Genomic DNA, 25,598 nt, shown 5'->3' on the forward strand with positions numbered 1-25,598 from the left:
ATGAGTAGAGAAAATAAGTATTAGTATATATGGGACGCGGGAGTATACAAGATTAGAACTCCGCATCCCAGCCCGAGAGCTCATCTGGCGGTACGTCTGTGATATCAGGATAATGATCGAAATTTGAGACGTCGGTGGGCCCCGAGATCTTCAGCAACATTAAAGCAAGCAAGATCACTACTGCACCTGGAGTACGTTCAATTAAGTTGAAGTTGGGTGCATAATATTCACGATATAGTTATCTATGAAGTCATTACTTCTATTAATAGCACTTGAAACGAGCTACTTGCATTAATATAACAATTCTGGAAAATAAACAAATTACAGACGGGAAAGAATGTTAAGATTAGTCGTATGGCCAAAACGCTAATGACAGTTTGGCGATGTGATGAGAACTCACCTTTGGCAGGATTGGCGCTTGAAGTGTGCCTCTGCACAGCCCAATCCAGTCGAATCCCTGAAAGTATCTGAAACACAAGAAAGGATTCAACGATCAGCGAGGCGTCGATGCGAAAGCTCATGTGTTCACATTTTGGGAATCCTGAAGGAAACCTCCCAGGTTTGTTACTTATTGGTAAGCATCTCCTCAACAATTCATAAAGTACGTGGGAATTGGAGGGACTTCTGTAATGTTGTTCCGTTTGGTACAAATTCACAAGCCCTGTTTAAATCGACCAGGCCCGGAATGGAGCCAAAACGGACCAATGCAGTATCTAGCCAAATTGCAGTTCAACAGTTGGGTGCAAGGGGCCGAAGCCAGTGATCACCCAGCAGATAGGCTCGAATAGCAATCACGCAACTAGTTCATATGGCACCATTTATTATTCACTATTATTGCTTTATGAGGAAGGTTTACATTACAAGCAAGGCAGATTTGCCCATCCGACTTTATTCTTTGCAAATCTTACATACAAACAATTGGCATTCGGCTCGGGATGCAATATTTCCTTACCAATTCCGCCATTCCTTCTTTAGCTCGACTGAGCAAGCCAAAGGGTGCCATTTTTCCATAAAAGTCAGATCTCATATCCTCGTATTCTAGTTTATGGCTTTCCGATACTGAGGTACTTGGGCTTTGTGGCCAACGCTGTTGGAAGAACTTTTCGAGTTAACTTGGGACGCCAATTTTAGTTTAGCTAGAAGAGTTGAAGATATCTTCAACTTTAAAACGTCTAATCAGCGTATAACTATTGTTGTATTTTGTCAGCAGCTTTGCCAATTTTGAGCGTAAGCCCCTGCCTTAACAAAAGCAGCATCATGTGCTTTGATTGGAAAATTTAGTACATTTGACACACTCAATTACCATTAGCCATTTGCATCGCCTCCGGAAAAGGGAGTGGAGTGAATGACTAAGTTATATGGAGCTTCACAGTATCAATTTTGGATGAGCAACAAACATGAAATCTGCACATTTGTTTGCTTGCGCGTGTTGCGATTCCACTGCACTGTAAAACGTTACACATGTTGTGTTGAGCTACCTTTGGGAATCCGTTCGAGTCATGGGGGAGAGAAAGGTATCGCCTAGGAAACCGTCAACTTTACGAAAACATGTACGATGGGAAGAGGTAATTACGGGTCTACTGGGAGTTGTTCTAAGTGGTTCAATCATAACAGTCGAAATTAACGAGGGTATACATTACATGAGACTAGTGAATGATGAATAGGGATGGCACATAAATCTGTTGAGCCACGAACCTTGGATCAATTTCCAAAGAATCACAACTAACGATAAATGTGTTTTTAACTAAACGTCCTATTACTAAACGGAGTGTGACAGTCAATTCAAACGTCTTCTAGCTCTGCTGATGAAATTTATTGAATTAGTTTGGGAACTTGCAATAAATAATTAGAGCAAATGTACGCCAATGCTAACGAAAACATTGTGCATTTCAAGCTTTAAAGCAGAAACCGGTTTTAATCTACGCGTTAGAGTAGTGTAGTTGTAAGACAACCGATGCATCAATGTAAAAAGGCAGTATCTGGTTCAATAAGTACCTGAATGCCTGACTTTCGCATAATCAATCAAAATACACAGGAAACCGCTTCACATTCACAATTAATGGACTCAATTATATTTGCATTTATTTGTCAGAAGAACTACAAGGAGGAATCTGATTTAAGAACCAAAAATCACTTCAGAACGGATCAGTGCAGTTTGTGTGATGTAAATATGCAAAAAAACTCCTGTACGCCTCAAGGCTATGTTGCGGTGCCCTAAGGAGCAGCATAGGAGGTTTGACTGCACAGAGAGTCATGGTTGGTGAAGGAGGCACCACTCAATTTCGGTTGGAAGTGCTAATAATGGTGAGACGGCCAACCAGGCCGGCAGTTCCCAAGCCAGTGAACTGAGAGTAGACTGCTGGATATTGGAATAAATAATTCAGATTGGCGACGTATGCGCATTAGTGTGCGTCTCTCTACGTGCACCCACCGCAGCGCTGTACGTTGTACTTTGGAGTACGACAGATCACGTCAAAGCCTAATTCCTCAAAAAGTAATTCAAAAAAGGTGCTATAACAAACACACTTTAATCTGAAATATTTATTAAATGACTTGGGCGTTACTGGTGCAAGCTAATATGTATATTTTTTATGTCAAAGAAATATCATCGCAATAGTTATTTTAAAAGTGAGGGTGAGTAAAAAGCGACAACTCTAAGCTCTTAGTGCGTACATAAGCTACCAGACTGATGAGTCAAACTGAGCGACAAGCACAGCACTTGCAACTAAATTGGCCTCGGCAGACACTTCAAAACATGCTGACGGAGGCACACCTTGTCTCAATTTTCGACAAAGGTTAGCCTTTTAAGGCTAATGCCATATATGCAGACATACACCCTGCTATTGAAATAAAGCACTATCCAGGGAAGGAATGCGTGGTTTCGCAGACAGTGGAACCGACGCATAAAGGCGTCATGGCGCAATCCAAAGAATCTCCTCGTTTGTTTGCTCTCTAGAAACTCCAACATTCCGTCAGTGGCTGCTATCTGTTTTGCCTCGAGCAATGTCACGCCTCCGGATAAGATTGATGTATCTATATCTAAAACCTAATCACATCGAGCACCAAAAAAGAGACAGGCAATTTCGTGTTCCACGTTAAAATCGTTTGGAATCTTTGTGAATTTAAAAAACAGTAAAATAACCATGAAAATCTAAAAAAAGTGTGAATTGAATTGATATAGATAAAAATACGATCGGTGTACTGCGTTACAAAATGCCAATCCAGATCTGCCGGAAAAAAATTGATAGAATCCCGCCTATGCAACAACAGGAAAATATGAAGACGAGTTACCACCTCAAAGCACAATTTAACAGGACGCCTATCCACTGATTAGAGCAAATGGACTGTCTGCTCGACATTCTATAGACACAATTTTTATCACATGACTAGTTTTATTAGGAAAGTTGTGAAACAATCGGCAGTTTAGATGTCAAAATGCGTAGGTGAGCAAAATCATTTGAAGGGAAGTGGGGGTGTACTAATATTAGAAATTCAAAGTAAAAGCGTATGTGACTGAAGTTAATAAGATTGTACCATGTACGATGGAAATTTACTTAGTATAACAAACTAAAGTATCCAACATTGACACAACTTATCAAAAACTAAAAAGGAAAATAAGAGCAGAGACATAAAATCATTATAATTAATGACTGAGTAGTTGCCATCAGGAAGGCACAAGGACAAATCGCAGTAATGTCCAGGTGAATGTAAGAGAGGGCTGACGGACTCACTTGTGTTGTTTGATGTCCACAATGCCTCCACGGCCATAGCCAAGGCGTTCCACTGGGTTCTGCGCACAGAGTCGATGAATGAGTGCCGTCGCCGTCCGGTTGATTTGGAATGGCGGAAACATGATAGCGTCGATGCCGCGGAGGATGATGTTATATATCTTCATGGGATCCATCCCCGTGAAGGGCGGACTGCAGGACGAATCGCAAAAAAAAAGAACGTCGGAAATTATTTAACGCTATAAGAACCCGTACAAAAGAAAATTTATGCCTCAGAATATGAGCAAATGGGGAGACATGGGGTTGTGCGTTGATAGCAAAGCTACTTTAAGATTCCTATGGCCGATAACGTTTTCATGAATAACACTGGTGCTACATTAAGATACCTCCTTTTGGTCTGACGAACAAGAAAAATATGCTGAATATTTTGTGGTTGAATAAGCTAAAGGTTTAACCTAGAACATAATTGGCAATAGAAACTAATAAAATGCAAGAGATTTACTTGAAAGCGCATGACGGCAAATAAAGCGACAATAGTTTTATCAAATCTAGAAGGTTGGTTTTAATGGCTTAGAGTATTTCAACTTAGAGCATCGTTAGATCGGGACACTATCCTAATCAACTACAAACTCGACTGAGAATGAGCGAATATTATGAATAGAATGGATTGGCCTACACCACACTTTTGACATTCAAATGCGAAATCCAACATCAAATTTCTGGTTCACTCCTTGATTAGAAACAGGGGGTGGAAACATCAACTGAGGTTAGGAAAAACTTCATCTGAAATGTAATTTCGAAAAGGAACTGGGGACACCTTTTACACGGTCAAGTGAGACCCGATAGTTAATCGTTCAGTAAAGTGATTGGCATGAATGTGGCACTTGAAGGTAGAGAAGACAATAAATGATTGGGGCGCCACGCCTCAACTCTAGTTGGTACCATACCATGATTATTAAAACAAACGTCCAAGACAAAATATCGGATGGCTCTTCGTGGAGGCAATTGATAGGAATGCATTAGCGGTTGATATTTCAAAAAGTTGGGGGATCAATTAATCAAACACTTCTGCGGAAATGGATCTACTAACGCTGGACGCAAATTTGATATTCCCACAGTTGGAAAAACACAGCTACCAAATCCCTTGAACAAATTGTACGGAGGAATGTATTTTGCGTCTCCATCGATCAGCCATTACAGAGAGGCAACATTTATTTCGTGTACTATTTGATTATCTTATCAAAGAGGATTATAGTACAACCCCTATAATTTCATAAAAGCTTTTAATCCTAAAAGCGTTTGCTTGCAATCAACTAGATAACTGAGGAGAGAACGCTTCACCTTCCTGTGAGAAGTTCGAACATAAGGATGCCCAGAGACCAGTAGTCGGCGGAGTGATCGTGGCCCTTGTTGAGAATGATTTCGGGAGCGACGTACTCAGGAGTTCCACAGAAGGTCCACGTCTTTTTTCCCGGACTTATTTTCTTGGCAAAACCGAAATCGCACTAGAGGAAATCAACAATATTACAACCAACATCAGTTAGCTGTTATTGAGCTTGATAGAATTCATACAAGAAAATGAGTCCTGTTAAACTCAACACTACAAACTTTGTTACAAATTTTGTTACATTTACTAACAGTTAATGAACACAAGTTAACTTTAAATTTCCGCGTCCGATATTCAGCACTTTGAAATTGACACTTATCAAACAAACTTATCGGAAGTTTCATGATTGTGGTACCCTTAATTTTCAAAAAAAGTTTTGAGCTTTTAAACCGCAAGAGAACGTTAAACACTTATTTACTTTCTCGTTAATCTATTTTTAAAAAAGGTTTTGGAACGTGGAGCGCATTGACAGGGAACGCTGATAGCCACTGAAGACCAGTGGGTTGCACCATAAATTATTCTCGCAGGACTGACTGTCTTGCATAAAAGAATATTGCATAGCAGAAAAATTGAAAGTAATATGCGTTGAAATTTGTTTAATCGTAAGTAATAGTGCATGGATTGTAAATAGAGGATTTGTGTCACCATGATGCAGAAATACTTATAGATCTCCTATACGAGGATTGGTCAGATCTGGTAGAAGAACCACTGATAAAGGAGGGTAGACCGCCGTGAACCGTTGCGGAAACGCGAGCTGCACGCACATGGTCACGCCAAAAACAAGCAGGGGCACGTCCACCCACACCCGGCCTCAGTTTCAATGCCGCAGCAAACCAGTACTTGACAAAGTTTTATTAACTTGAAAAGTCTATAACTAGCTGCTTTCTACCAGACACCCCGAAGTTGGTTGAGGGGGCTACCACTCCGTTTCAATAACCTTTCATGATGAGGCATAAAAGGTGGTTTAGTCATCAATTGGCAAGTGGGGTAACTGAATCATTCCAACTGACATTCTTTAAAAAATACAACAAAGTAAAGGCGCATTTTATATTGCTGAAATATTAAGTTATCCGATGCTTGGACTTTGAAGCAAAACAACTTTTTTGAAAGTGTAGGAAAAGTGCAAGTGGAATCGTCTTGCCTTGTAGTTTTTCTTCATAACTGAATCCCATAAAGTTGGACTAATAAATGTTGCACCTCCTTAAACATCTCCGATGAAATTAAGTCTTTTGAAGGTTTACTTGAAAATGCAATTACGCAGCAAAATATAAATGAAAATTAGTATAGGTTTTACTATGTTTACAAAACACCTACAGGCTGTGTAGCATTATGCAGACGCGCAAAAACTTGGCAACCTGCTCAAATAGCAATGCCCAAACACTAGAATACAACATTTGTTCCCAAAAGAGGGGAGAACAAATGAACACTTTGTGCGCACACTTGATTAGGTCGCTGACTCGTGAGAGTTGGCATTGCCCAAAGCCGAAAAAGGGCGCACAAAAGTAAAGTCGACTCGACATGAGAAAGTCACTGAGCTAAGGGGACTCAGGAGTGACTGCTAGCTATGGGGCGAGGATGGTAAGCAAGAGGAAATTCAGCAGAGATCCAAACCATATTAAAGAACAGGTAAGGGCATGAAGTAGAATTAGGTTTGACACGTTGTTCACCTTTTTAATAATAGCATATCACCTTGTTTATTATCGCCAAATCATATGACCATGGAATCGTTTTTTATTTACGTATTTTCAAAGTCTAAATAGATTTGGAAAACAGAGTAGAAAAAACTAATTTGTGTTAAAGGTATATGCAATGAAAATAATTTCACTCGTGGGAGTCACGCATAATTCCAAAACAACCAAAAATTAATCATTTTCGGAAATAGTGTCTTGAAGTCTGCAAATAAGGCTATCAAGGCTGTTTTTGCCCACTCTTAAGGAGAACCAATGGGAAGGTGCGGAGAGCTTACCAGTTTTATGTAACCTCGTCCGTCAAGAAGGAGGTTTTCCGGTTTCAGATCGCGGTAGATGATGTGATTAGTGTGGAGGTATGTGAAGGCTTCCAGCACACTTGCCACGATAAACCGAGTGATGTTATCGTCAAAGTTTCCACTAAAAGGCAAGTAACATGCAACCGCATCATCACGAAAAGACAACGCCACAGCCTCAATTTTCAATCCACAGACAAACACAAATCCCTCCAGAGGCCTTTACGGTGCAGAGGAATAGCGTAGAGCCATAGCATATCAGCCTCTCGCACCTAAATTTATTTATGCGGCAGATACAGGCTTAAGGTGGCGTACTTTGTTGTGGGGAGTATGACGCAGTAGTGGCCGCTTTGGACCTCAAAAAATGGAACAATTGCAGAGTTGCACAAGTACCACACAACAAATGAGTCACTTTGAGGCTATCCACAGTGCTTATGCTAATGTGATCCGATTGTGAGTTTCGTGCACCAAATATTCCTGCCTCACATGCCGTACAAAAATTTGCAATATTCTAGATGGATGATCTTTCCCACAAAGTGATATCACTATCGTTGGGGCAGTGGAATCGCATTGGAGTCCAATGGACAAGCTTTTCATGCTGTCGACTTTCGGACCTCATAATGTGGTTCCGCTCAAAGCTGCCCAATTTGTATGACAAGCATTTTGTGCTGTTTGAGGGGAAATTATCGAGAAACAGGATGATCGCTTGATTGGCTGAACTGGTGAGAGAACAAACGCACAGCAGTATGTTGTTGGGGTAAAAAAGATTGCTCACCGATTGCGAAGTATTGTCCATATCTCACCACCAAGACAGGCCTCCAAAAGCATATAGACATACTTGGCGTCTCGATAAGTAGCGTACAAGCTGAAAGTAAAGAAACGGTTTCAGTTTTTGACACTTTCAATTTTAGAATAATTTTGCCACACTTTCTGTGAGCGACACTGATGAAACTCGATGAGTTAAAATGCTTTTATTATGTGCCTACTAATGATTAAAGTGGTTAGACCGATTTTACGCAAAGGTATAGCTGAGGTTTAATGCGATATTTTCCACTGAAACTCGACTAGAAGGCAATTAGAATACAAAATGACAGCTCTGTTTTGCAGTAAAAGTCCCACTTGGCTGGTACTGGAGCGAAGAGCACATACACATACCAATCATCGCAACACACACACACACACACACACACAAGGCAGACAAAACTTTTTCCGACGATTATGCCAAAAATTCCACAGCCCGACCACGTACAGCTGCGCTTTGGAATAAAGAGGCATAAAATAATAGATAAACAACAACAGCTAATGAGTACAAGTTGGGCAACTGAAGGCTAACTTGTTGTGAATAGTTAAAGTTCTACGACTTTCAAGAAATGAGAATTCCGGAGTAAAAGGGAGGGGGCAGCATGTCATAGTCAGTGATCAAAAGCACTGTTTGCATTGTTTTAATTTGAAAAATAATTAAAAATACAGGCAGATTATCATGCTAATAACTTCCGAAAATGTAGCTTACGACCGGAAAGGCGTTTTATGACTTCCAAATCGCTAAGGGTTGGCAGTAATTATAAAGTAAAGCATCCCTGATCAAATACATAGAGCCAATACACTAGTCGTTGAAGATGGCACTTATATGGGAAGTTTCGATGTGTCAGTCAGCAGACATACACATCAATCTGACATATCTGTAAAAATAAAACTATCAATTTAATAACCTTCGAATTTTACACGGGAGATGGTAAAAATCTCAAATACGACGCCAAATTTTAAGAAAAATCCACTTTGGAATAAAACGCTAGACGTTGAAATCGCAAACCACTCCGTCATCATGCCAATCGTTGAGGCCTTTGGAAGTATCAAATGAGTTTTTTTAGCCCTTTAAGGTATTTAGATTAGCCTCTTTTTTGGAAAAAATTAGGAAAAAGTAACTGACAAAAGCGTATTAACATAGAATGACTTTACATAAGTCTCCATTTCTACAAGGTATAAAATAAGGCGGAATTTCACAAAATTCGCAAATAATGGATAAATTTGTGATCTAAGGGTAAGGTTCTGTAAAGCCCCTGTAAACTCACCGACAAACAAAAGAGGACTTAATTTCAAACATGAGATTCCTTTCAGAGAAGATGTGCTTCTCCTGTCGAGTATCCACAATGTGCTTCTTTTTCATGCACTTCAAGGCAAACGACTTCGTCGGATCGTACCTTAAAACCACCTAGAAAACGAGAACAAGAAGTTGGGATTTTATTTAGATTTGATAGAGTTTAGATGGGACAAATACGTGGTGAATGCCTAGCACAAGGCATTAGTGACTTATTACCCACTGAAGGAGCATCTTTGCCTATTTGTAGATCAAATTCTTCCTTTTTTACGTATGACCAATCTGATACTATTATGTAACAATCGGATTATGTTAAAACTCCAGTAATCCATTGAATTGGCGCAGGTATTTAAGAAACCTGTTCTATCCTCGTTCTCAATTCCATTCTTTGGGCTCAAGCGCATGGATCAAAGACGCATCTTTATAATACAAAGCTTGCGTTTGCTATCAACAAAGGCCTTTATTCAAGGATATTTCATTACGATATATGCACGAAGGATGACGTTTTGGGGTTTAGTTGTAGAGACTAACAAAATTTGGGGTAACGGGTGCATTTAGCCGCGAAAATCATGGCAAAATTATATATCCCATGTACTTTGGTACTAAAAACATGACCTAGAAATAGCTTAACGCAAGTACTTTACACTTCGTGTGCACCAGGACACCACGAGGTGAGGAAGTGGAGGACGATATCACATCTACCGTAAGTAAGGCAATTCGACACATTTTCATGACTACATTTCAATTTTAATGTCAAAACAACTTTCAGGTCACTGGACCCTTAACTCATACTTGGGTCACTTTGCTTCCATAATAAAGTTTTTTTGCCAGCAACCACCCTTTCGGCATGATTGGAACAATTCCAATAATCGCCATTCTAGATATGTTGCTAAAATTTTTTCCAACAATTGAAAGCACTTTTGTGTGTACTTTTAAATTCCACTTTGTTTCATCATGGATCGATTCACCTATCCAGTGTTTGAGGAAGATGCACTTCAAACCACTTTCAACGTTGTAGAGTTAATTCTACAATTGGTGATGTTTTTGAATGATTCATGATCAATTTTCTTGTAACTAACAAACCGTTAAAAAGACTATGACAATAGGTTACTTTATAATCATTTAGCAAGCAACAACATTATGGCCATTTACCAATTAAACTTTTTTTTACAGTTTACAAGATCATTATTCATTTTGAAAGCAGATGAGTGTGCTTGTTCATGGGGACAAAAGTGACCAAGATAAATATTGATAAGTTGAAACAGCAACTCCACATCACCGGACTATTTATAATGTCCATTAAATGAGTACAATTTTAATAGCAATAAATTTAGGTTCAGTACGTTTATTTACTTAGGGACGAAAATAACTACCCCTGAGGAAATGAAGTAGCTAACTTTTATAGAAATACAGCGAATCCCATTGCCCCTTTCAGTAATAATTAGGAGTCAATCTTCCTCCAGTAATAAGATAAATTGCCAATATGGGAGTGCGAAAAACACTGAAATGCTCATTCTAGACGCAACCTTACTGCACACGGATTATCGCCCAGATCTGGCTCAGCTACCAATGTATGAGTGCAGTGCCTCATAAACTCACCAGTTCGACACGTCCGAAGCCGCCGATACCGAGAATGGCCACAGGGACGAGGTCCTCATACTTGATGTTCTCCCGCGTAGCGGAGGCGCGGGCGTTGCCGACGCCCGTGTCTCTCTCCGCCAATGCACTGGAGCCACGCTTTGAGGGTGCATGGGGCACGGTGGAGAAGAAGGGCGAGAGATTCGTGACCCCCGACCCCCCTGCTCCTCCTACTGCACTCTCCTCCGTCGACAACTGCGAGGTCATTGACGCACGCTTTTCCCCCGAACTGAAGGAGTCCTCCACGTCTGTGGCCGGCGATTGACTAGCAAGAGGAAAGCAGACATTTTTAGACCATGTTGATTGTATATTCCCCAATCATGCAATTGTACACTTGTTTTCACGAAAACGACAACTTTCAATTAAGTTGGTAGGTCTTAACAGCAACAATTTCTACAATCTGTTATATTTTAACCAGCAATCTATTACCATAATGATTTAATGATAGCTGAACGCTTTCATTAAACAATTAAACATCATGTGGCTATATTTTGGCAAAAACCATGTGTATATACGAAATATGTCAGTGCCATTCTGAGTAGAAGGAGGGAATCCTACGAAACGATGGTTTTGTACTTTTATTGTTCGCTACTGTCGGCGAAATTCCATTAGGCGTAATCGTCCCAATGGCTTTGGACTCGATGAAAAAAGAATGGCAGTCAAGAGTAGCAATTTTAACGTAGCCAAAAACGAAATAAATGAAGACAGGGAGTAAAGAAAATTGAGAGACCACACACACACGTACACACCACATTTGACGTTTAAAGTGTGTTGTGAGGAAGAGGTCACGAGTTACACCTCCCCGGCACCCTCACTGTAATGCCTCCCAAGGCAAAGCCTCTGATCGCCTAGAAATAATAACTTTTCCTGATAATATATGCAGTTTATTAAATGGACTGAAGATATGGACACAATCGGTCGCAGAATTACACAGCTTCACATCCAAGACAACGAAACGTAAGCATGCTAAATGAAAGTTATTGGTTTGGTGAATATTCTTCGTTAGCACCTGTAACATCTAACACTTCCAGGGTGTCTTCACCTAACTTCATAAAAGTAGGTCTGGGGCAAGAATAAACTTGCGTGGTGCCTACAGCGCGGCATCACAGGCGAATATTTGACTGAAGCTCCGTACCATTACTTTGAAGGAGTAGATTACAAGAAAATGAGTTGGATTGCTAAATATCGGTTAACCTACTTTACTCCTGGATATCATTAATTACTTCGCTTAACGAAACTACTATGACATATTAACTGATGGTTGTTAAATAAATGGGCTAGAATTTTGCCTGTAAAACCGTTAAATTTTTGACAGTGGAACTGAAACATCGAAGATGCGTGGCGTTTCAAGTCGCACAAAACAAGAGTAAAGACCAACCAGCCTATACTCGAATAAGAAGCAATGAAAAAAGTTCCCGTTCATGACTTTTAAATAATGTCAATTCAAAAAACGACTGAGCACACACGAAACGTCTGAACCGGACTTAATCCAGAGGCCTAAAAGAGTTCCCGCAGACCCAGCGTTAATCTCTCCAAAGAATTGAAAGCGACACTTATTGGCAGGACTATAAGAGATGCTGATGGAGGTTACGCCTTAGGATGAAATGATTACTGATACTCATAGCTTCATGCACAAATGAAATTGCAAATATTTCATCAAGCTAAAGTACAATATCACACAAATGAAACGTAAAATTTAGGCAAACGCATCCAAACAACCAATTCAATAGCTTTCATTTTACCAAGGATTAAAGCATCCTACTGTGGAAAGATAAAGACAACGTAAGTGAGCGCAGATTGACATCTTCAAATGCGTAGTATGAGCCAATGTAATACACACTTAAGTGATGCTTATGCGAGGGAAAATGAGAAGTTAGGGTACTTATAAGTTTAAAAAAAGGGGTAAGCCTAGGAGTACGTAAAAATCAGCTGAAGGACCTTGAAAGGTTCTATAAAAGGCAGAAAATAAATGAACAACTCACCTAAGAAGACTTTGATTGGAATCGCCGTATTCGCGAGATTTGATTTCATTCAAGTCCCCAATAAGATGAATGAAATTGCTAAAAAATTAAGTATTAATGCGAATAGTTAATGTAGGTAGGAAGCCCAGTAGTTAAGCTGGCTAAGGACAATTTTCACAAAGCAAATGAAGTTATCTATTATTTAGTCATAGTAACTACATACGAGTCGCTAGAAGGAGGGGCTTTGAAAAGTGCTACTGGCCAGCTGCCATTAAGATGAAGGCTGACTACCTCGGGGAGTATCAAAAAGCCTGACATTTGTACGGGTGGCGCACTCCTTGTCAAACAATAACTTGTTTACCTTGGCCTTTTTTGCACGTATAGTGAACGACCCAACGAGTGCTGTATACGTCGTGCGTGGCTTGTAGGATTAGAGACTAGGCGCAGTTATTATCAGGGTGGGTTAAAAAGGATAATGCTCTTAAGGCGTAAGAGGTAGGATGAAGCCGGATCTTATCTAACGAACTAAAGAACTCAAGTGATCGACTCCTGAGGCCGATTTCTAGAAAATTGCGTCTGTTAGCACCATCAATAATAGTTATCAAGATTCTAATCAATGAGAGTAAACATTTTTCTAGTTTAACATTTGAAAATCAAATGCATTCTATCAGACCTGGGGATAAAAAATGGTCCAGGTAAGTAAGAGGGCGTTCAAACATTAAATCATGCAAATCCGCTTAGTCGAACTGATAACACTGAAAGAGAACAAGTGGTGTTTAAAAGAAACGGACCGTTAATTTACTCTACTGTAGAGGAGAATAATGTAGAGGGTGCATTATTTCGAAGAAAAGGACCCACCTCCGATCGAGACAGAGAACGTGGACACCAGGAGGCATGGCGACAACATTTGCACTCCGTTTATCTCGTCTACAATGAGAAAATTTTAATTCGATGACTTCTCCTATAAAAGTTGCAGCATCTTCTGCCTTTTAGTTCTTACAATCCAGTGAATATGACAGAAAATATGGGGCGTTTCAAAGGCCATTCTCCGCACCACCGAATGCACACTTAAGAGTTCGTCTTTATGAATTTTGGGCTAGTAAACTCTTGTAGTGGTACTAAAAATAAGGGAACACGCAACAGTTGTAAATAGAATTAATGTTAAAAATAGCAAAATAAACAATGAAAGTTGAAACAGGGATAATACTAAACATTTACTTGATCAAACAGGAATTAGGAATTGAGAGAACAGACGCCAGTGTATTTGGAGAAGGCGTTTAAAAGAGGTGGTGGAGGGTGACAACTCACGTGTAGAGCGCGCGTTCACCAAACCAGTCGCCGGCCCCAAGAAAACGAATATCTTGTGGCGGTTCGCCTGGTACTTTCGACTGAGTGATTTTTACCTGAAAGGCACCAGAAATGGGGCAGAGAGGGAGATAGTTTATAGTTATAGTTGCCTAAAAAATACAATCGGTGTGGCTGAATGCCTCAAGTTCGGGTCAAAAGCTGGATGGAAACGCCACTTATAAGGAGTTACGTGAAATGAATGAAAAACGAATAAAATCAACGTCCGTAACACAAGCTAAGAGAGAGATTGCAATAAGGTAAGGGATTTCCAGTAAATAGTTTTCAAGGATGGTTATCACCAAGTGTCCAAGTTTTGAATATCTCGATGCTCTGAGTTGACTTAGAAGCAAAATCAAGAAGCTATCTTTATTCCACAAAGCACGGCAATTTTTGTTGGTAAGACTTAGGTTCAGATGCAAAACTGCACAAATGCATGTGTAAATGTCGGAGATGTGGCGTATTTATAAACTTTGACAGTGTAAAGCACCGTTGATGGTAGAAAGGCATACACAATCCAGACGATATTTAAGCTTGAATGCGAATTCCAACCTTTTCTCAAGCACAAGGTTCGCGCAAATTCACTGATGCTATACACGCTTATTGTTTAGTGAGGAACTACGAAAAACGCTGCAGTTGATTGATGGATAGGGTGAGAACCAGGAAGTACCTTTCATTTAACGTGATCAATGATCCTTGAGGAAACAATTTATTCAGCGTCAATTTTTCTGAAGCTAGCAACTTTTCTACCATGAGTTACAAAAACCGAATTAGACGCAGGATAGTAATCCAAAAATAAAACGACGTTTTTGCAGAACTTTAACACCCCACGGTGGATGGGTGTCATCTGACGGATCAGCACAGGCAAATGCTACAGGTGTTACAGTTTGTCAAGCAAAAGTGCGCTGTTCATGCATTTTTTACTAAAAAGTGTTGTCCCAGTCTTTGTATAACAAATAACGGTCTTACAAGGCGAAAGTTAATTACTTTTTTGGGATAAAGGCGTTTCAAAAATGCTAATAGCACATGTATTAGGGTGGCTTTTTTAATTATGGTTGGAACAAAGGGAGCATTTGGGTGAGAATGAAACGCCTCAAAAGGAACTGAGGAAGGCGTATAAAGGGGATAAAAAATGGTTGGGAGCGCGTACCTGACCGGAGTGAATGATGAAGAAGGTCTCACCAACCTCGCCCTGACGAATGATGTACTCGTTACCCGGGTAGTAAATCTAAAACAGCACGTGGCCACTTTAAACACCTTGGAAATATAAAATATACAACATGTATTTGATGAGGGTGACATCATATTTCGATAGTACTAAAGCGTCGTACTATCTGTGAAAAAAAAATAACATTGTAAAAATGAATGCAATCGTACTTACCAGTTCCAGAACGTCTGCCAACTTATGGAGCTTTCTTTGTGATAGGTTCTTAAAGTCTGATACACTAAATAAAGTGGGAAACAGGAAGGGACAAATTCTTAGAGAGTATAAAGCTTACGCGATTGATAAATGGCATTCCTAAATCTAAGTACAATGACGATCTCCTCAAAAAGTATCACAAGCTTCATTAATCGGTTTAGCTAAAATGTCCGATCATGTGCGATCAAACGAAATAACTACTTAAACAGCTCGAAAAGTACTTGCTGACACAATGCTGCTCGCAATAAACACAGACAATCCAAAGAAGAAATTCCATCTTCCAGGCGGACAGTTACAGCAAGCTGCGTCAACACTTTGAATTTTACTAACCTCAAAAGGAATTGGAAGTTTTCCTTATGCTTGTGAACAGAGGAATTCATCATTATCTGTTGGTAGACTCTTCGGTCAAGCGTCCAGAACTTGGCGTTCGTAAGGGCTAGAAAATTAAGAAACCCATAAGTTACCAACGAGAAATGATGTAAATATTGATTGTTTGGATAATATGTCCTCCACCGATACCGACATCTTTGTAACTTAAAATAATAATGGTCACATTTTGAGGAGCAAGAGCTTAGTAATTGCATGAATGTGCTATCTGGAAAATGATTACAGAGACTGTTTCCAAAATGGCATTCAAAATATTCAGCGCAAATGATGCCTATCCGAATGGCGGTATCGTCGGCGCTTGCGAATGGCCCTTTGATAAATGCTTAAGGCAAAGCAGCCACTACAATGCTGGCACATCAGAGGCCACGGCCAAATGTAAAACCTCATTGCGGTTCAAAGCACCATGATAAAAGTAATACCAACATTCAACCCACATAATGTCTTTCATTAATGTTTAGCTGCAAAAGGCATTGCTTTTAAACTCGAATACAAGCCATTAAAATGACAGTACAATAACTACAGCACAATGATTTGTTAAAGTGATTCAAAACGACTTCAGAGCCGAATGATGGCTCGCTCTCACGATCCACCGAAGAGTAAAACATTGTGTCTAAGTTTTATTATACAGATCATTTGTTCAGGTGAGGTGCAGTCGCTAGAACCACAATGGCGTTGTCAATCTTCAAGAGGTCTCGTTACCTAAACTTCTCGTATGCTTCCTTGTACATTTAGCTAAGGGAATTTTTGCTCAACCGTGAAAACATTTTTAACAAATCAAAATATGGTAGTGGCTTCATGAAATTACGTACAAAATGCTGGAGTGAACTAATGACAACCCGCAAGAACCATAATCCTAACTGCATTCACGCTAACAGGTTAACTGTGAATACTGAGGTCTACCTTTGACCGAGGCGGTTCGGTTACAGTTATAGAGGAGGGCCATTTCACCGAAGGCGCGACCCACCTCCATTTGTCCAATAACCTGATTGCCTTTCAGCACTTCTAGTAGGCCTTCTGCAACATAAAAAATAATTCTCTAGCAAACGCCGTTTGGGAAACAAAAGGCATCAGTGAATCGCTTTAATCCTCTCCAAAAGATAACGAATAGCTTAAAATAGCACGATAAGTTTTGTATAAATTGGCCCAGAAATTAGCATAGACAGGAGAGAAGAAAGACCAAGTCTTGAGGCAATTTACACCAATTTTTTAATCAAATATTTAAATTACGATTTGAGGGAGTACTATAATGTGAAGGAAGTTAAGATTACACTTTCCCACGTACTCCCCTGCAGTAGTTCTTGGCATCGGAACTACGCGGTTTAAGCGGTCATTCAAGTCTACTCAGGCGATACAAATTCCACCTGACAAGTGCCATCACCTCAGATACAGAATAGGCGGAGAATAAGTTTTAATAATAACCCAGCATATCTTAAGGGAGACAACTCCATCTACATGAAGGTGAAATACTTGAGAATTATAATAGACGACTGAAAATAGAGCCGTTTTACTGGGTGCTTCAGACCAAGGTGCGAATTTACATCTCATTTTTAAGCAAAATGCGGCGGCAAAAGGTGTGAACGGTTGCCTCCTTCAAGGCCGCCTTGTTTTGGGGGGGACCTACCATACGTGTCTGCCAAATTCCCGAATGAAGCACCCGCTAGCATTTGGAAGGCGAGCAACAGTGACTTTATTCACTAAACGTGACAAATTAACACAAGTTTTGTGTTTTTGAAGCGACAAGTGGGAAACGCCGTTTGGTGTTGCCTATTAGTGGCAACAATTGCATTGCCCTTGGTGAGTACATCTATCTCGAAAAAACTTTCACGGATTGATATCAAAATTCTCACTTTTAGATTGAATTAATAGTTTTGAGGGAACTTAAATTCGTCATTTTGAAGAGGTAAGCCGTGTTCAGAGCAACGATATTAAAATAGCAATTTAAAAGTTTGAGCCAAAATTTGTCCACCTTAGCCAAAAAGTTTTGTATTTAGTCCTGTTTCTTTTAAGAAAAAAAAACACCCCGGAATGGCAGAACCTATTTTTCCCACAAAAGCTTGATTTGTCGTGATTTATCAAACCCAACTTGACTCGGAGATGAGGCTGTCAAAACAGCCTAATTGATGGTCTCAAGGAATGCAAAAAATTGTGGACTGACAAGATATTCAGAAAAGTTTCCCTTTTAAACTAACAACCGCCTCTGCAGAAATGGTAAGGTCGTGAGTTCGCACACAAAGAAGTTGTCCATGCATCAACGAAGGAAGTATAGCCCATTTGGACATCAATTTAAACAAGGTTGGACTAGACAGTTGGGAGTGGAGATCGAAACAGCCACAGAATATGCGCCGGATAGCAGTTATCCGAGCGGACAGTGAAATTTTCCCAAGAGGATCGATGCGAAAGCGTTTTGACAGCACACTCAGGATACCTACCCCGAAGAACCGAGAGATAAAAATGGAAAATTATCCGTAATGAATGGCTAGCGCGATGGTGGCGTTATCAATCGGGCTGGAAAACGGTCACCAGCCTCTTACGCATCGGTGCACACAAGTCTGGAAATCGTTGCATTTCCATTCCATGTTTACTGACGTGGTGGGCACAGTTGAGCACCCATTGCATATACTAAAAGCGACATTTGTTATGAATGTTTCAGCCAGACAAAAGATATTGTTTATTAAAGTGTTCCAAGCACTGATCGCCCTAACGCGACTGTGCATAAAATAGTGAAACGGGCACATTAAAATTACTCAGCTTATCCATATACTACAAGAACTCAAAATTGGTATTAATTCCTGAACTATTGTTTCAAAATCTGCTTTACCCGTTTTAAAGACCTATATCGCAAAGTAAATGTACTTTGACAAATTACATTCACGATCATTCCACTGGTGTTGATTTTTTGGCAGTGAAGCCTTTTTAAGGACAATTTTCAGGGCTAATTCACAAATCAAGGTACTGCAGAAGGTTTCAAATCTTCAACACCATTGGAAGAAATAGCTCATTGAAGGACAGCATAAACGCGTTCTTCGTTAAGAAAAACACAAAGGAATGATAACCAGGCCTAGACTTCTTGTTATGCCCATGATACACGAAGAAGCGTAGACTTTTCATACGACAAGGGCATTTACGTGGAGGCTAGCCAGTTCCCATTCATTGGAATTTTCCAACGCCATAGATAAGGCAAAAGTGGAACATCGAAGGGGTTTGGAACTTGGTGTTCAATACAAAAGCCTGTTCTTCTTGTAGCGTGAAGAACATTTGGAAAGGTAATGCAAGCCTTCAACATATCGTTGAGGTGCCATAAGTAACCGTTACTAAGACTGTAAAGCTGGTGCTTCAAATCGTAATTTTTAAGGAGAACTTTCACCGTTGCCCCTTCGAAAGTCGACAAGCATAATACACAAACGGGAAATCGGGGTAACTCGAGGGTTATGAATGGGATTAATGATCTGCTAAAGGCAGGATGACGTTGCAGCTGCAAACAAGGTACAGCGGAAGCGGTTCATTCACACCCGAATAGGAGTGCTTTACTTTTTCTAAGTCAATTGACTTTCATTGGGTTGAAAAGGATGTTTTATCTAGGATATCATTGCTGCAAAAAGATGAAATCAAAAATATGCCGTTTCCACTTGATACAAAAGGAACATAAGAATAATGAAGAATGCCCCACTAACGAACGACAACCTAGTGGTCATCCACCTTAGCACGTTAAAGGTGGACGCCTCAAATCTGAAATTCTGTAGGCAATACATACAGGTAAAAATTCCGAGTTACCTTTGGATGTATTTCAAGTAATTGTGAAAGATAAACCGTTAGATTGACTGGAAAGATTTTGGTTTTTCGAAAGAGGAAGGTGAGTTAAGGTCGTTTAAGTGCGGTTACTTCAAATGGACATTTCCTATAACAACGTTATGGATTAACAGTGATTCCAAAAATGTTTTTTTTTGAGTTAAAAAAGCAACTCATCATGTTTTTAAATATTGTTTTTCATCGATATGCGCGTTACTGGAATATGGTTAGTCTAAAAACGGTCCAACTTGCGGTAGGCGGTGTGCGAGTAGCAAGGAAGGGTGGAAGGGAGAAACGGACCTGCAGTGACGTAGAGCGCATCACCCGGCTCCCCTTCGCGGATTATGAAGCAGCCCTTGTTGACGCGCTTCTCGTACATGCAGAGGACAATCTCCTCGATCTGGCTCTGCTCCAGGTTGTTGAGGAAATCGTTGCTGGTAATCGCGTTGTAAATCAACGACCGTGAGCTACAAAGGACCACCGCATGCAAAATAAAATGGCTTGGTGTTGGCACTGATAAATAACTATCCCTACCCATGAAGGGGTGTATTGCGTAGTTGTACAACAAGTCCGACACTCTCCCGCTTTATAAAGTCAATAACAATCTTTAATGGCAGGTCATTGGGTCAGAGGAATGCCTAATGAGTAGAGCTCAACTATGACGCCTCACTAACTCGGAAATCCTGTGTCAGGGGCCTCTGAACTCATACTGGAAGTTAGGATGGATATATTGCAGGTGGGAATATGAAAAAAAGTTTTACAACACTTTTAAATTCAGTTAACAAGGCACGAAAAATAAAATACTTATTTTAAATTGGTAGTTTTGGGGTAGAATATCCCCGTATGATGTCGGGTAAATATTGCGCGGTCTTAACAATAAGCACTCAATGTCATAAAAACATATGGCTACTGCATGAAGGCTTTTCTACCACATTGCGGCAATATGCCTGTTTACCCCTACTCAGGGCTATTTGTCCTGCTACCACGAATTAGAGGCCATTAGTCTTATTAGTGGGAGGCATTCCGGAATCCTATTTAATCCTTTATGCAATGAACGTTTTTAGGTAAGTAATCTGAGAAAAAAATGCCTGCAGGTATGCACTTACACAACACTTTGATGTGATACAGGAGAAAATTTAAAAGCGAAAAGAGAAACCTTAAGTGAAACACTGAAGAGGGAGCTTTACTTTCTGAGGTCTGCTTAGGCGCTTTAGTATAATGAATGTTTTATTTTAATGGACAGAACTTCAAAAGCAGGAGACAAAGCTTCACCCTAATTCCCCTGATGACATTTCTCATGTAATTGTCTCTTGGTAATGGGCAATTGCATGCGAAATAAGGTAGGCAGTTGGGAAATAAAAGTGAGATGGAAGCAGAGATGGCTAGAGCCATCTTTTCTGCTTCGAAGGACAGTGTTTTATAAAAGTGGAATTTGCATGCTAATACTTAGTAAAAGGATTGTAGACCATACTAGTGATGAGTTAAACGAATAAAATACTTTACAAAGCTTTCTGGGGTTATATTTTCATTACTAGGGTAAAACGCACAAACTCACTTGATCACCTTATCCCAGACAAAAAACCACGATTTTACTAAATTAGGCAATCTTAAAGTCACAAACGGTAATGACTGATGAGATAAATAAATTTGTGACCATGAAATGCGTAATCGGCACTACTTTCCTAAATATTCAGGGGATGCAATTGTCGGTGAGGCATATGTGGAAGAGCCCCACATGGAGCCAATTTGTTACCCCTCAGCAGCCTCCTCGTGAGCAGTCATTTGGTTTCACCACGCCGTGATTAAAAGTGAAGCGAGTGTTGAAAAAACCCAGCCCCATGGCAAGGCACATTCGCGTACTTTGTGTGTGAGAGAGAAGAATTTCGTGCTGCGTGAGCCTACCAGGGCGTTGACGAGGTAAATGTCCCCACGAGTCGCGCACTTTTAGGTAATGAAGCACAAAGGAAAGTGGAAAGGGCCACGTCTCGAGTGTACCTTCCACGAGGAGTGGAATCGGACGGTATAGGGTCGCGGGCTCATACCTGTTCATCTCACAGTCAGTAAAAAGTTACCTGGAAGACAGCCCCTCAAGTGCCTAAACACGGCCCGATTTGTGTTAGATAGTGTTTATCTCCCTTCAAGAATGTGGATACCCAGACCTAAACGTCTGTCAACGCATCGCACATTCCAAATGATCAGAGAGACTCATTGTTAAAAAAAATATTACAGGTTTAGATACCTTTTGCCGCAGTGAATCCTAGAACCCTCAAGATCTGCTGAAGGTGAACACATGGCGGGGTAGATTTTTGAGAATGGCCAATATAAACATACGCACACACACACGCATACACATTTGATGACGTTTGCACCCGAGCTACCCACACTCAGATGCGCTATAAAAGGCTACACCAACATACTCAACGCAATGGAGCAAAACAAAACGTGGAGGTCTGTTGGGTCGCTATTCACGAAAGATTTCAGTAAAGGTGTACATATGGCAGGTGCTCCACCAAAACGCTTTACAAAGCGGACAATTTCCACAGGTGACTACATACCACAAAATTAAAAGTCAACTGAACGATTTCCTATGTAAAATACGGAAAAGAAAGTGGGCTCGGCTAAATTTTATTACTATTAACTCAAAGGCAATAAAGTGTCGGGGAAGTAGACATGAAGATGTTTTACAAGTCAATTAGACCAGATAGCAGTCATAAATTTTCCTACTAATAGAGAGTGGATATCATGAAACAAAGTGGTCGACGGAAACGCTGGACTGATCCATCACATCACGGCTCAAACGCCGAACTGAGGGTAATTTATTTGCACACAGGGATCAGTGTGATGTGGCTATTCCCTTGTGCATCCTGGAGACAAGTCGAGGTAACGACAAGAGACTCGTTGCAACACTTTTTAAACGTGTGCCAAAATTAAAATTGACACTCCCCTTAAGCACATTTGATTTATACACCAAACAGAACTAAGTAAAATATTGTATCGTGCGACGTCAGTCAAGCAATGGAAAAAATGAGACTTTCATGGGGAAAATACATTTTGCAATGAGATGTTCCCATTTGGGACTTTTAACACATTCACACCGATTGATGAGTTACTTTAAATGGCTGAAAAAAGGAAGTATTTTGCATAATCACTGCTAGCTGTAAACCCAGTTTGTAACTCATCTTACGCGCAGATTGCTTTTAACACCTCGTAGGATGGAAGGATTTTTCGTACCAAGGTTTCGGGATTAATTTTAATAAAGGGATGTTTAAAGATTTAGTATAAAGTCCACTAACTTATGGTCCTTCTCATAATGAATGAATCCGATGTTGGCATTGCGCGAAACGCTCTCCCCGCACACGCCCTGCTTCTTAATGCGTGCGGGGGGCATGGTAGTGGGCTGGGATGAGGACATCATGTGAAGGGGTGCCACACCGCCCTCCCCGTACTCCATGCCCTCCTCGACCGCGCTCACGCCCGCCGAGGTGTTGGCAACATTATTGTTACTGCTACTGCTACTGCTGTGATTGGTGCCGTTTACAGCCACCATCGGGATGTACTTTTGGTCAAGCACCGACTTTAGCTGATCCACATCTCGATCGCGGTCGCCTACTATGCGACGCAGACTTTCGACCTCGCCTGTCAGACGGGCGATCTGGGTGTTGCGTAGAGCGATCTCCTCCCGTAAATGAGCCACTAGGCTCTGGACGCCCTCCACCGACTGCAGCTGACCGTCGATGAGGATGCAGTCTGAGGAATTGATAGCGGAATACGAGGGTTGAAGGACGGTGGCCAGGGTAGTGGTGGTGGTGGCGGTGGTGCTGGAGGCCGCAGTGTTCTGGTGGGGTGGGACGGGAGGGGGCGTCTTGTAGTCGTCCACTGAAGGCCGCAGGTTGAGGGGAAGAACGGGCTGAGCAAATAAGTGGGCTGAGGAGGTCGCATTCAGGAGGTTGGGTGAGGAGTCGACTGGAGGTGATGAGGGTGATTGGGGGTGCCGGTCAAGCACGGCTAGAGCTTGATTGTCGAAGCTGTTGTGCGAAGCCATTATTATTTGAGCCGTGGGAAGAGGAGCGAATGGCAAATTATACACCCATCCTAGATACCAGGTAGCACCAGAGCCACCCCGACGAAGACATGAACACGCGAAGCGGAATGACGAATTGATTTACAGTGGCGCGTATGCTGGTGAAAACCCACGACTTCGTCTCCACCTATCAGATACAAGGCCCGTTCTGATTGGCTTGGAGGGTTTAAGTGGTCTGCAGACATTCGCCGGCGCGTGTACGAGTGCACATGGAATGGCGAGGCGAGGTGTCTGTGCACCAGGCGAGGCGCTTTCTACGCCTGCTTCGCCTATCGACGTCAGTGCCGCGGCGATTATCGTGACCACGCCATACCCTCTGTGAGCGCGTGACCACTTTGCTATACATCGAAGGGGCCACATGAACTACTGTTAATATAGCTTTGTCCTCTTAACCCAGAACTCAAGTCCTTTTGTTTCAAATAGGTGGCCGTTCAACTGAAATATCCACACTAGCCGTTTTAGCTTAAGTAAGTCATTTCTTAGCATAGTTCATATTATTTGCTTAAGGTTGTGGAGTCTTTATCAGCATTATAGCCCATTTTATTTGCTTTGTAGATCTTTGATCAAATGTGAGAATTTCCAGTTTGTGTCATTTCTATTTTTACGACGCGACTCTTGAAGTCATTCTACGCTTAGCAGAAAACATCTACTTGCTTGGATGAATCTTGAACAGGAAGCTAATGCGCTGGTACGTGGATGAATCGTAAACAGAAACAATTCTGTTAACCGGTGACAAAAAAAAAAATCCCTGGCATCTCTGCGTGATCTAGAAGCACTTCGTAATGTCTCTTCGAATACGCGCCAATCGGTTCAAACATAAACGCTCTCATCCTATCAACACTACAAAAGATCCGGCTCCATGCATGGTATCGAGCACCCTTAGAGGTGGGATACCTAAAGGCATGGTTTTAACCAACGTGTTCACACAGGAGATGGAATTGAGTAAACAACAAAGTTTAAAGTACATTGTAGAGGATTGGACGAATTGACAGAGTCAGTAGTTGTCGCAAGCTTCGCACCGGTTTCTAATTAACTTTGTAGTCGCGACCATTTGATGAGAATAGAGAACAATCGTAAGCAGACGAGCATGTGGGACGCACTTTTGCTTTGAAAAGCTTTAGGATGGAATACAAATCTGTTCGGGAATTCACCTACGCACCAGTCGATTTCCTAAGTCTTCCACAAAGCATTCTTGACTATTTTAACGTGCTGAAGCCTGCTTTTGAAACATAATACCAGGAGCAATGGTATAAATGGCAAATTGGCGTTCCCCTGGAATATAGTGACGTTAGGTTTAGCTCTATCCACATAATTTCTCTCCAATATCATACCTCTACTTTTTTTACTACAAATAGATGAAGGGCAAAATGTTCGTTCAAATTTTCAACGATAAAGTTGGAACTCTACACTGGGGAAGATTGTTGCAGGAATTGGGAAAAATTCCTAAAAATAAGCGGGTTAAACGACGCTTAGACGGAAGAGGCAGTAGTGACGTTTTAGGGAGATTCCTTGTTGCACAGGCTGCTAGTGGTATTTTATACGTCAGAAATGGGTTTTAACACATTTGAATAGTTAATTTAACTAACAGCAGAACTCTACTGAATAGTGAGTCAGCAGGCGATGGTGGTTCGGTAAACACTTATGTAACTCCAATAGGATGATTTGTATGTCGTATGGAATATAATGGATGGGACGGGCGTGTGAATTTTCGCAGATATTTCCAAGACATAAAAACCTCCTAATATCTTTACCATTCTCCGCATCCCACACTTATAGCAGATTTTAAT

General features: G+C 40.9%; 2 protein-coding genes across 2 annotated transcripts; one reads left to right on the top strand and one right to left on the bottom strand. All coding sequences in view use genetic code 11, as the record gives it.

The window, feature by feature from the left end:
• Positions 1 to 52: 52 nt before the first annotated feature.
• On the bottom strand, positions 53 to 23,772 carry EGR_02513 (cGMP-dependent protein kinase 2; the record flags this gene model as incomplete). Its single annotated transcript, XM_024491762.1, has 17 exons — positions 53 to 148; positions 401 to 467; positions 3,732 to 3,920; positions 5,070 to 5,233; positions 7,082 to 7,319; positions 7,875 to 7,964; positions 9,169 to 9,308; positions 10,794 to 11,097; positions 12,815 to 12,892; positions 13,652 to 13,720; positions 14,102 to 14,196; positions 15,288 to 15,365; positions 15,519 to 15,582; positions 15,888 to 15,993; positions 16,845 to 16,958; positions 20,031 to 20,197; positions 23,024 to 23,772. The coding sequence occupies 17 exons, from the start codon at positions 23,770 to 23,772 to the stop codon at positions 53 to 55; spliced, it is 2,808 nt and encodes a 935-aa protein (XP_024353913.1).
• Positions 23,773 to 23,801: 29 nt separating this feature from the next.
• Positions 23,802 to 24,141, top strand: EGR_02514 (hypothetical protein; the record flags this gene model as incomplete). Its single annotated transcript, XM_024491763.1, has 2 exons — positions 23,802 to 23,833; positions 23,946 to 24,141. 2 exons carry the CDS (start codon positions 23,802 to 23,804, stop codon positions 24,139 to 24,141), a joined length of 228 nt encoding a protein of 75 aa, XP_024353914.1.
• Between the last annotated feature and the right edge of the window lie 1,457 nt (positions 24,142 to 25,598).

The sequence above is a fragment of the Echinococcus granulosus genome (genome assembly GCF_000524195.1).
Source record: "Echinococcus granulosus chromosome Unknown EG_S00011, whole genome shotgun sequence".
NCBI classification, from domain to species: domain Eukaryota; kingdom Metazoa; phylum Platyhelminthes; class Cestoda; order Cyclophyllidea; family Taeniidae; genus Echinococcus; species Echinococcus granulosus.